Here is a 13,232-nt window from a genome sequence, read left to right as displayed (position 1 = left end):
ACTAAATGCCCCAAAAAAAAAAAAAAAAAAAAAATCAAGCCATAAAAGATTTATATTTTTTTTTATGTCTTCCATACTCGATACACGCAAAACTATAATTAATTTATGAGCGGATTGATCATGTTTGTAACGAAATAAGTTTTATGAATTATACTATAATAGTAGATTTATAGGAATATTTCACATTCCTTAACCGACATTAAAACCTTACAATCATGACAATTTACAATGTCAATAATTCGCATTCCTTATGTGGTACTTTGTTGTAATCAAATGCAATAGACAACTTGGCCATTGGAGTTAAGTTGAATGTTTATAAAAAGTTTATTGACTCGAGTTGTGTTTTTGTACAGTTGAATGAAAGCACTTTATTACATTTTTTTTTCATTCAATTGAGATTTAAAAAATACATTTGAAATTATTACCAAAGGATATCTCAATTCAAGATTCCAGATTTAATCTCCTTTGGTAATAAACCTCAATTTTTTATTTTTTTTTTCAAATAGTAACACCTTAATTTTTATTACAACATTTTTGTTACTACGTAAGAACAAACATATATCTATCACAACGCTTTCGCAAAATATTTGAGCACATGACTACAAGTTTATACATTAAAATTTTAACCATTCAATAAATGATGTTCTTCGTAATATGAAATTAGTGAGTAGCTCGGGTGTTGCCCCGGGTTGTTACTGTTGTAGACGTGCAATCGATAATTTTTTTAAAAAGGATTTTCAAAATTGCAATTGTCATTGTCAAACCAAAAATGAGTTATTCTTTGATTTTTTAAAAAAAATTTAAAAAATAAACCTTGTGGTTTGCACTTATTTAATTTTTTTTTTTCTTCTTACAAATAACATAGTTGATTTTGGCTTAGATGGTTAAATAGTCATATGTATTATAAGAAGTCGAGGGTTCGAACCATGTGACATTGTTTGAGTGATAATGTGGCGTCATGAGATGTTGGGAAGATGACGTGGTGCAACATAATAGGAACTATGTGGCACATGGACATTCTTATGAACGCCTTTTAATATATTAGTATAAATACTAATATATTTAGAAGTTATATCGACTAAGCCTAGCTAAAAACTAGTTATATCACATGAATTTCCTATATCTTTATTGTGTTATATGAGTTCTTATTTTTATTTATTTTCAGTAGAATCATCACATTAGCTCGTTGAGAATGTATTCCCTCAACCTATTGATACATTATCTAATAAAACGATGAGGTAAATGACCAAAAACTTCAGATAAGCAAACACTCGTACAAGGTGAACTTAACCATTCGTCAAGGGTGGGTCGACTTGGCCCGTATTACTAGATTATGACATAGATATAGCTTAAGTGTGGAGGCGTGATGGGCCGCTACCAGGTATGGTCCATACCAAGGGACGAAAACATTATACAAATCAATAATCAAACAATATACGGAGTACCAAGGGACCATACTAGGTATAGCTGTATAGGCCTATACTTACTCCTTAGTGTGTTTACCTTACACGATCAAAGTTTATTCAAATTATATTACCGAACATCAAATTAGATCAGATAAGCAATCAGGCCAAACACTCCATATAAGGTGAACTAACCATGCGTGGTGGGTGGGCCGACTTGGCCCGTATTACTAGATTATGACTTTATGAGAATATCAAATTTCAGAATCAAACTTCAAACTCAATCCTCTCTTCTTCTATTCTCCTATTGTCACTGTAATTTGCATCTTCTCTAAACCGCCCCTTTTTATTTAAAATCCTTTGTTCAATCAATTGTACTTCAATCCACCGACTTCTAAACCCTAATTTTTCCACAAATTTATTCTCCCGCCATTAATCCCTAATTCTTCAGTTTTCAAATTCCTCCCTATATCCAGAATTCAATCGCAATAACACTAGAGTGAATCTCATCATCGTCAACAATTCCACTTTTTTACTTGCTAATTTATGTTATGAATTTGGGAAATTTCAAGTGTTGATTTACATTATCATTGATTTTTTGAAGTTCTAGCTGTATCAATGATCTGGGTACACTTGAAATTGAAGAAATTTTGAATTTTAGGTCACTAATACTCAAATCAGTGATTAGTTTGGTTGTTTGAGAGGAGAGGAAAAGGGGTTTAGATTGAGCAATGTCGTTTGGATTCGGGAAGAGTTCAGGGCCGATTGCTCCACCAAGTGGGCCAACCTCTTTCGGGTCTTTCTCTCGTCCTCCGTCACCGTCTCCGTCTCCTCCTCCCTTTTCCGATTCCGGTTTCTCTGCCGGTCCCGGTCCACGATTTCCGAGCCCCCGGTATATCTCTCATATCTAGTCATTGTTGAAGAATTTGAGCTGTTTAAATTGATTGTTGTTTCTTATACCGCCTTTTTTTTAATTTATTTAATTTGATTGTAGGACATTTGATGTTCATGCTAGAATACGACCGCCTTCTCCTATTGATAATGGCCATAACGCCCGTCTAGTAACAAGTCCGTCTCAACCATATGCTGCACCAGCTAGGTAAGATCATGATCATGTTTTTTCTCATTTTATTTTATTTGCTTTATAGTGATTTTTTATTTTTGAGGAAAACCGTCGAGCAAATTTATTAATCAATGGATAACGTATCCGAAAGTACATAGGGGCAATCACCAAAGGGCAATAGTTAACCAAAACTTGTTTGTCACCGAATGGTACTAACTTAGCTAGATGATTCTAGATTACAGTACTTGTAGTTTAAGAACTCGCAATCTAAGCAATGGTTAATTTTTAGGACTTGATCAAATTGAACCTAAATCATGGTTTGGGAACTCAATTTACTTCATAGTTTTGTTAAACTAGCCTAAAATTGTAGGTGTGGGGAATAGCGAATTGGTAATTCTGAATTATCATTATCCCGTTGATTTTCGAATGAGATTAGCTATTGGATGAAAGCATTATGCGGACTGATAGTAATATTATCAACTCTACATTTGAGTTTCTTAATTCAAGTGATTGTGCATACTTTGTGTTTTTTGGGGAGTCTTCATGGCTAGGTGTTATTTCCTTAATTTAGTACTTTCTTACTTTTTAATTTTACTTTCAATTTGAAATACTGTTAATTAGCGGGCGTTGTGTTTTCCTTTTCCTGTGTTTAGAGCTCCTTTGTTGCATAGGGGTGATAAGCAAATCCCATTAGCTGGAGATTTTGGTAACCAAAGTAATAAGAGACCTTTTCCATCTACTCCGCAAGATCTTGGAACAAGCACATCTTCTAAATTTCCACACTTTCAAAATCCGGAGAGGTCCAGATCACCTCCTATTCGGTATGATGATGACTTTCTGCAAGATCCTGGTAGTGATGTCATGGAACGGTAAGCTTGTCTTGGCCCTTTGTGAGTTTTCTTTTCTTCCCTCTGTAATGACTAACTAGTGCAATATATTTAAGGTTAATTTTGTGTAATTTCATGATAATATGAGGTGCACTTAGCAAGTAAATGTCTAGTCATTCATCTGTTGGGCGACTTGTATATTTGTAATTCCTAGGTCGATTGCGTTTGTGGGTGCTATATGAAGATACATGTACAATTACTTGTGTTTCGGATGAGAAGGGGCAATGGTTATCTTTTACAAGTTAAAATACCCTCTCCTGTGTGTGTGTGTGTGTGAATTTTTTTCTTATATGACGAGTAGATGTCAAAAGTGCAGAAACCGTGACAAGCATACTCTCTTTATATTGTGCATCCCCTGGTTAAATTTGAGGAGGAGTTTATGCAAATGTCACTCTATACTCTTATCAAAATCCTTCAGAGCCACTGGTATTTGGACTATTCTTATGTTTTTCATTTTAAAATTATTACATTGTTGGCGATGTTCTCTACAATAAAGGCAAGTTAGGCAACCTTTTAGGTTCATGGACTTGTCATACTGGACTATCGAATTTTGGCTTTTGATCCTTCTTTTGCCTACAGTTATAGATTTCAGTATGTCTTCAAATTTCACTTGGGTTTTGGTTTCTTTACTGACAAGTTGGGAGGTAGAGCTTACAACTTTCAAGTCATAATTATTTATTTCTGTTTTCTGTATGCTCAACAATTTTTCTTATTGTATTCCAACGTTAGAATGTTCAACTTTGAGCTATTACCTGTTTTGAAAAATTGTTAGGGGACCTTTTGAACTCTCTAAATTATCCTCTTGTTTAAAAATCTGTTTTATGGTACTTTCCATCTTGAATGTATTTCCTAACCTCGATTGTTCCATATTATTTAGCAATGCAGATGTTTCCTCTGATTATCATGACCGTGTAACTACACAGAGAAGACAGTCACCTTCTTCAACTATTGCTGCAAGTCATTCAGTAATCCATCCCCAACCTTCTTGGAGTAATCCTCAAAGGTCAGTTAATGCTCCATTGTTAATTAGTCAGTAGTTTCCTTACTTGCTTGATATCAGGAAGGGTATAATATTAAGTACCTTTTTTAACTTTTATTTATTTATTTTTTCTTCCTCTCTTATTTGGGAACTTATTACATCTAGGTAGCTGCTATATTTTTTCTGGGCCTTGCTGGTTGAATTTCACGCTGATGGTTTTTATCTTTCTGATAGACCTGTTACTTTTTCTCAAACTTGGGGTGTCCTTGGAAGACCTGGTGGGCGCACCACTAGCTCACAAAATGAAAGAAGCATATCCCCAACAAAAAATGTTAATACTTGGAATTCAAAAGAACTGTCTCCTGAGGATGATTTTCAGAGTTCTTATGTTCACCGAGATGTGTCTAGAAGGTGAAGTAAACTATTTTCACTGTCAACTTTCTTTTCATTTTGGTCTGAGATCAAACAAACTATGTGATCTATTACATGTGTAATGGTGTCCTCATTGTCCGTTTTTCCTCCTCCATCCTCCCCACTCCCCCCTCCCCCCCCACCCCCACACACACCCCAAAGATAAATAAGTAACGTGTTGTCTGTTTTGGGCTCAAATCACATCATATATTCATGCCAGTTTTGGGTACTTAATATATTTTGAGTCAAACAAAGTACTTAATTTTGTAGATTCTGAAGGTAATTCTGGCTGCATGCATTATATGTTACAGATGATAAACTTTTCTTGAGAGGAAACCTTTCTGTAAGATTTTCCTGAACTGTACCACCTTTTGATGATTCTTCCTTTTTCTGTTTTCCATTCTTTTTCTCACTTTCTTTCAGTTTGGAACTTTAAACTACAATTGTGTCAAAGTTCACAACTTCACCGATTAATATGATCACTTTTTATTTAGTGGTGTCAACTCTTGGAACATAATATTAAATGTAATTGCCTTTATTCAGAAATCAAAATTGCTTTGTTTGAAACTGCCTTGGATGCCTTATATGTCTTGAAAACTTTGTGTATCTGTGTAGTCAACTTCAGGGGTTGCGCTTCTAACTAGAGCATTCCTATTTTTGGCCGAGCCGTCCAATTTGTTGAATGATAAGGGGAAGGAGAGAGGTGAGGAGGGCCCCCTTCAAGCAGACTGCTTTAGAGTCATGAGTAATTGGATGGTATCGTGATGGTCTTTCTTATATACAAAGGAATATTTTATGTCTTACAAAGTATACCCCTTTGTTGCACATAATAAGAAACAAAGGTAGCATATATTCTTCTATTTTTCAGGAAATTTATCATAGAAACTACGATAAGTGATGATTATTTTGATGATGTTCCTTCAGCCAAAGATTCTCAATCAGTGACTTACTGACTTCCAACTTATTTACCATCTTAAAATTTTTTATCTAACTTGATCTCCATTTGCTGTTCATTTTAGAATGAACTATGGCAATGACTTTGGGTGTTACAAAATGGGAAGGGCCTATTTATCTTGCCTAGGGGCCAGCATTTCTTTTTACAACATGGGAAGGGGCTATTATTGTCTGACTATTCAGATCATCCATGTACATGTATGACTTGATTCAGATCATCTGTAGTGTGTCAACTCTCCCCTTACGTGCTTTTGTTGGTGTTGATCTAACTTCTAATAGTGCTTATATCTTTTTCAGGCCCTCTTTGTCTCCTCCTAAGTCAAGGATTGGAATGAGTAGTGGTCAACTACCTGATTCACAATATAATCATCAACAGTCTCCATCTGTTGATAGAATTAATGGCGATACTTCTATGACCAAGCCTGCGAGCCACTCTGTTTCGAAGCGAACTAGATCACCTAGCTCTTCTGCAGGTCAAATTATTCAAATGAACTCCAATCCTACTGAAGATGATATTGATAGGTACAACTGTTATGTATTTTTTTCCATATTTTCAGCTGTGATTGCTTCTATATTTCTTTGAATATGTATTACTCTTCCAGAGTGTAATCTTTGTTATATGATTCAGAGAAGAACAAGCCAAGGCAAAGCGATTGGCTCGATTTAAGACTGAGCATGACATAGTTGAAAGTGAACGAGGTGACACAATTCAACGTGGTCAAAATGTCACTAAGGGAAAAGTTCCTTCAATAAACACTGATCGTTCTGTTGTGGAAAAACAAAAGTCTTTGGGAGACTTCCCTTCAGGATCAATGGAAAACCAGGATATTGATAATGAAGACTTGCTATCAAGCAGTGCTATTGTGGGGCTGTGTACTGATATGTGTCCAGGTATATGTCTTAATGACTAAATTAATAACTTCTCTACAGTAACCAGCTTTCTACACTTGGCTTGAATTTGTTTGAGGAAAAGTGCTGAAGTTAAAATTTTCTTCCTCTCCACATCCTGTGTTTGGATTACAGAACTGATGCTGTCAATTTTGATTGCCAAAACCCCAAACTGCAGTTTAACTTTTGAGTGAAAAATTAATTTGATTATTTCTAGCAAAGCTGGTGGATTGTGGATGCATATCCATCTATTTTTATTGTGTGGTCAATGGTCAAGGGATTGATGCGAATGAGAAATTTTGCAATTTACCAGGAATATCATCGCTTATCTCTATGGAATTCAAACCATGGGTCTAGTCCGTTCTGGACCTCTGAAGGGTTTTTGTCTTGTGTGAACTGTCCAAGTACCCATTCGTAAGTATCTAGATTTGAGACAACAATCACGTCTGTTGCATAGGCATGCAGTATGACCTGCTCTTATCAAAGTTAGGGCATGTAGAAGTCAAGCTGTTATGCTGTAGCAGTTTAGCCTATCCACCAGGAAATTAGAGTTTACTTGATAGGGATGCATTCAATTGACCAGCATCAGCATTCAAATTGTGACGTCAAAAGTTCTACTATTGAGTATTTTTTTAATCTTTTGTGATATACAGAATCAGAGAGGGGTGAACGAGAACGGAAAGGAGATCTTGATCAGTATGAGAGATTGGATGGGGATAGAAATCAAACTACTGAGACACTCGCTGTTAAGAAGGTAATGTCAGCTATGCCTCTTAACTTCACAAGCAATTTACACTTTACATTTCTTTTTAAGATAGGATACTCAGTGATCTAGGAGTTACTATATGTTTCATGGGTCTTTTTTCCTTTTTTGTATTTCAGTATAATAGAACTGCTGAAAGGGAGGCAGAGTTAATTCGCCCCTTGCCAATATTGGAGAAGACAATGGATTATCTATTAGGGTTGCTAGATCAACCTTATGATGATAGATTCCTTCGCTTGTACAATTTCATGTGGGATAGGATGAGAGCAATACGAATGGACCTGAGAATGCAACACATCTTTAATGAAAGGGCCATAACTATGCTGGAGCAAATGGTTTGTTTTACATCCTGTCTTAGCACCAAAATTCATTCCAAGTATGCTATATGGGTGGAGATTACTGTGTGCCATTGATGTCAGTGTGTTTATGAGCTGTGTGCTTGTTATTAATGTTGGTGTGTTTATGAGCTGTGTGTTTTTGAACTTTAGGCTGATCCGTTGGGTCTGTTGTCAAAAGAAGAATCATCTGGGAATGCTTGGGATTTTTGTGAAATTAGAATGAAAGCCATTCATTATGATTTGGACAGAGTTCTTGATGGAGTTGGGAAAACTCTAGTCAGTGACTAACGTTTAATTGCTGTTTTACTACTCAAATGCTCTACTTTGATGATTTTTAATTAAGGAAAAATAGTCATGTGGGATCTTGTTAATTTTATCTGAATTGATATTTGTATTTTCTTACTTATTGATAACTAAAAATTTTATTGACTGAAATAACACATTGACAAGCGCGGAATGAGAATTGTTGCAAGTAAAAAGAAACTGAGTTATATATTGGGATCATTGTGTTTCTGCATAGTTTTCCCACATTTCCAGTTCAATGCTATTCTATTCTAAGGGCATGCTGTTTGTGGAAGTAGAGTAATTGCTGCATTCTTGGGTGCTGTAATTGTATTTTTTTGGTCTGGCTTTGATTCACATATTGGTTATCTCACTGCATCCGTTTCATTTTCTGGAAACTACTTATTTTGTTTTTCCGATGTGTTCTGTATTCTTTGCTTTTGCTTCAATGTGTTTTTATGCTGACTTCAGTGCGCTGACCTGTTGCTGCCCTTTCTTTCATTGGTAGGAAAACTTAAATCAGATGATAACCTTCAAGGTCTAATTTTGATTTGTAAATTTTCAGATTCGGCTTCACATATTAGCTATGCATGAATTGTGCGAATTCTCAAAAGGAGAAGGCTTTTCTGAAGGATTTGACGCTCACCTCAATATTGAACAGATGAACAAAACATCTGTTGAATTATTTCAGATGTATGATGATCACAGGAAGAGAGGAATCTTTATTCCTACTGAAAAGGAATTTCGTGGTTATTATGCTCTCCTCAAACTGGACAAACATCCTGGTTACAAAGTAAGCCACGCTTGAAAGCATCCCCCCAACACACACACACACTCGCACACACAAAAAAAAACAAAAACAAATTTTTTTCGACATTTCCTTTAATCACTACCTTGACATTATTATGTCTTTAACTGGATGAACTTATGTAGGTGGAACCTTCAGAGCTCTCACTTGATCTTGCTAATATGACGGTTGAGATAAGGCAAACACTAGATGTTCTATTTGCACGTGATGTTGCGAGGTTGTTTCCTGGTGAAAGTTTTGTTGTTGGTTCATTTTTAGAGTAATATAATGACTAGCATGATCTGTGTATTTCAGATCCTGTAGAACTGCCAATTTTGTAGCTTTCTTCCGGCATGCAAGGAGAGCAAGTTATCTTCAAGCATGTCTGATGCATGCTCACTTCTCAAAGGTATGTTTTTGATGCTGCTTGTATCAGATTTAATCCTTCGAATTTTTTCAAAAGGTTTTTCAAGTATGCCTACTTGTCATGGTTCTTGTCTGATCTTGACACTAATGCATGATCGCTTGTCAAAACTTTATATATTATAAACCAGCTTGGGCCATAGCCAAAGAGGGCCTGAATCTTTCTCTTTTTCTCTCCTTTTGTCTAAGTGCTCTGTTTTATATGGGTGACACCGATTATGACGAACTTGGTGAAGCTATGAGTTAAGGCAACCTAACTTAAGTGTATTTAGCACCGATTCAATTAATATAGTGAACCAAGCAGCTCAAAGAGGGTGAGCTGATAGCTTTTTATTCTGGCGCAATGAACAATCCTCAAGGAAGTAGGCCTAATCTGGGAAGTTGCAAACTATAACTTTTTTATGGAAGGAGGCTGAGGTGGCACAAATTTGATTTTATGAGAATTTAGAACAATGAGTCAACTAATGGTACAGGCTTCCTTCATCTGTGGATACAATTTTGTATCATGTTACTATCAGAGAAGAAATGGCAAAGTATTAGCAAGATGTATTCAAACTTTTGACTAGAGACGCATTGTATTAGATACAATAATGACTAGTATATGAAATTTATGCGAACTTTTTCTTTCATTGTATATTTCTGTATTTGTATTATTAGCAGATGAATGCAAATTTAGTTTTCAGTCAGAGCAAAACTATGAAAAATTTGTATTTGTACTGTGTTTTGACCTGCTGTGTCTCCTTGAACAGTTGAGGACACAGGCACTTGCTTCTCTACACTCTGGTCTGCAGAATAATCAAGGTATCCCTGTGGCACAAGTTGCCAAGTGGCTTGGCATGGAGGTAATTCCTTGTCCCTTCACCGCCTCTATGGAAGACGTGGATTTTTTTTTTTTTTTTTTTAAAACGTGAATTTGTGCATTTACAGGGTGAGGACATTGAGAGCCTCCTGGAGTATCACGGATTCTTAATTAAGGAATTTGAAGAGCCATATATGGTGAAGGAAGGTCCATTTCTGAATGATGATAAAGATTATCCCACTCGGTGTTCAACACTTGTTCACAGAAAGAAATCTGATACCATTGTTAAGGATGTAATATCTTCACACCAAGTAACATTATTGCCATCTGAGCCTAGAAAGGAGCTTCAGTCAGACAAGCAGAGAAAGAATAATAATGCAGCAGTGAAACCTTTACAAACAAAGAGTCCTCTTGTTTCTGATGATGGACTGATGGAAATTGAAGCTATCTCATCACCAATACGTAACATACAAGACCAACCAAATCTTGAAATATCAACAAACATGATATCACGTGATAGTCAATCTTTCATGGATCCCCATCACATGATTTCTGCAAAATCTCCGAAAGAAAACTTTGACACTTTTGCAAGTTTTCAAAGTCATAGCGTGCTGAATCAACCTTCTCCAGTAATCCCAAGACATGGCTCTTTTATTGCCGATGCTGGTCAATTGAGCTTTAAGGAACCTCCCCAGAGTTTCCCTGTACAACCGTTTGTTCCAGTTGCCAACTCATCCAATTTTGTATGGACAAGGCAGGATAACTTTAAAGAACCTTTCAAAAGTTCTCCGGAGATTGTGGTTCACTCTGAACCCAAATCAATACGACCAGAAGTGGTGCCTGCAAATGTTGTAAAAGTGCCAACACCTGTTTCTGAAACCAATAGTTTTGTGAGCTCAACACAAGATAATGTGTCCATGAAAGAAATGCCAATCGAAGAATTGTATGATGTGCAGCAGAAAACTGATGTTGATATTGTTGAAAACTACGACGAAGAAGTTGCTGAGGCCAAGCTTAGGCTGTTGCTAAGGTTTTGCTCTTGTACACTAAAAGTCTTTTTATGCGTCTTTGGTATCATTTTACATTCCATTTCTCTGTGCAGACTATGGAGGAGGCGCTCTGTCAGGAAGAAATTTATCCGTGAACAGAACAGATTAGCTGCAAATGTTGCTTTAAGTTCACTCTCTCTCGGGCCACCAATTCGGCAAAACCATGAGGTTAGTTTCAACATTTCATCTTCTTTCCTAGTTTATTTTTGCTGCTGTATTTTTTTAATGTCCCTTTTTTGTGTAGAAGCCTACACCTTGCCAGAAGTTAAACATTGATCAAGCTATGAACAAAAGATACGAAAAGAGCCAGCTGTCTTTGGTGAGATGGAATGTCTCTGACCTTGTGGCAAGTAAGCTGGCGGAAAAAAATGAAAATGTGAATTGCATATGTTGGAAGGTAATCCTGTTCTCTTGGTTGCAACATGGAATGGAAGCAAGGAGTCCTGTATCACATTTGTCACTAGATGAATGGTTGCGTTACAAGCTGATTCCTGCCAGAAAAGAGGAATCTGTGGAGAATTTGGTCATTTCAGCTCCAGGGTTGTCAGTTTGGAGGAAGTGGGATTCTGATGAGTCTGGTGACTTAAGGTGCTGCTTATCTGTCATCAAGGAAACACAGCCTGGTGCTTTCGAGAAGAATCTAGCTGGAGTTAATGCTATACTGTTTCCCATATCAGAGACTCTCCCATGGGACATTCAAAAGGCTCAGCTTAACAATCTCGTGACATTACTACCTGCTGGTGCTTGCATTCCTCTTTTGATTACAAGTGGTTCTGGAGAAGCTAACTTTGCAGAATTTTCCTGCAGTATAATTGATAATCTTGGGCTTAAAGACCTTGATAAGTCACGAATCGGTAATTTTATGGTATTTTGCCTAAATGAGGAGGGTCAGGGGCAGTTACATGGTTTTTTTAGCGATCAAAAGTTAAAGGAGGGGCTGATGTGGTTAGCCTCTGAATCACGCTCACAACTTGGTCTTTTTTGTGTAACAATACGCGAGTTAGTTTCCTTTCATCTGAACTCATGCTTGGATGCGCTCAACCTTATGGGTGATAAAGTAGGTCCATACCAGTGTATCTCAGCCTTTAATCAAGCTTTGGATCAATCAATAGATAATATTATTAGTGCTGCTAACATGAATCCAACTGGGTGGCCTTGCCCTGAATTGTCGTTGTTGGGTGATGCTACTGCTGAGTTTAAAGCCATGAAGCAGTTCTTGCCAACTTTGGGATGGAGCTCGCCTGAAGAAGTAGAGCCGTTAATATCTGCCTTACGAAATTGCATGCTGCCACTTTTTCCTGATGACGTATCTCGGCTGAGCAGAGGCTGCAGTAGTGAAAAGGATATTGAAGATCAAAATCACTTTCTTCAAGACTGTTTAATCAGATACTTCACAGAGTCAGTTAGTATGTTGAATTTAATGATGGCAACTAAAGAAGCTCTTTTGATGGTTCAAAAATACACTAGACTTGAGCTTCATGATACAGAATACAAGGTGGTCCCAGATTGGGTGCTCATTTTCCGACGAGTATTTAACTGGTATATAAATAGTTCAGCAAGCTTCTCACGTAAAGCTTACATTCTTGAGGAGTCTTTATCAACCGGTAGTCCTCTGTTTTTTGACAAGTTGGAACTTGAAGCTCCTAAATCTCGCTACATTACTCATCCCTCGCTGGATGAGATGGTCGAGGTCAGTTGCAGCCCAATTGTTTCCAAAAGAGTAAGATCTTCTCCCAAGAGTCTTCAAAAAGTGGCAGCAATAGCTTCTAGTGAGAATACTTTCGTGATTACTATGCCTGATCTGGTGGAAGAAAGAAATCAATGCTCAGAAAATCATACTGTTCAGTACTCTGATATCTATCCAAGAAAAAATAATACACCCTTGGTTCTTGAAGATGAAAAGCGAGCTGATAGGCTTAGCCAATTGTTAGATCAGTGTAATGTTTTGCAGGATGATATTGAGAAAAAGTTATCAATTTACTTTTGATCCTGCATATTCCGTGTTACATGTTCAGACATCCTGTAACATAATGTAATGTATCATTAGTCAGAAGGTTATAAATTAGAGCTTTTGTAGCTTCACCGGGTTTTTCAAGTGTGAAGCAGCCTATTTGTACAAAGATTGATGATTTGATAAGATAATTTCAACATCATAAATTCATAATAGAAAGTTGAAATTTTCAATATTCTGTTATAATTGAAGTAG

At 36.6% G+C, this 13,232-nt stretch overlaps 1 protein-coding gene across 2 annotated transcripts; it reads left to right on the top strand.

The window, feature by feature from the left end:
• The first annotated feature begins 1,702 nt into the window (after nt 1-1,702).
• Nucleotides 1,703-13,212, top strand: LOC145598143 (SAC3 family protein B-like). Of its 2 annotated transcripts, none has more exons than XM_081654453.1 (16): nt 1,703-2,295; nt 2,398-2,502; nt 3,120-3,335; nt 4,231-4,356; nt 4,567-4,743; nt 5,995-6,219; nt 6,326-6,588; nt 7,239-7,339; nt 7,468-7,683; nt 8,534-8,761; nt 8,902-8,993; nt 9,071-9,164; nt 9,928-10,020; nt 10,106-11,007; nt 11,080-11,194; nt 11,274-13,212. In XM_081654453.1, exons 1-16 carry the CDS (start codon nt 2,135-2,137, stop codon nt 13,011-13,013), a joined length of 4,854 nt encoding a protein of 1,617 aa, XP_081510579.1. In that variant the 5' UTR covers nt 1,703-2,134; the 3' UTR covers nt 13,014-13,212. The 2 variants fall into 2 exon arrangements, with proteins under 2 accessions (XP_081510579.1, XP_081510578.1); XM_081654452.1 differs by having other exon boundaries at nt 11,271-13,212.
• Nucleotides 13,213-13,232: the final 20 nt, after the last annotated feature.

This window comes from Chenopodium album, chromosome 20 (assembly GCF_948465745.1).
Source record: "Chenopodium album chromosome 20, dcCheAlbu1.1, whole genome shotgun sequence".
Taxonomy (NCBI): domain Eukaryota; kingdom Viridiplantae; phylum Streptophyta; class Magnoliopsida; order Caryophyllales; family Amaranthaceae; genus Chenopodium; species Chenopodium album.
The sequence above is the reverse complement of the archived record's forward strand: the minus strand, read 5'-3'. Positions and strand labels throughout refer to the sequence as shown.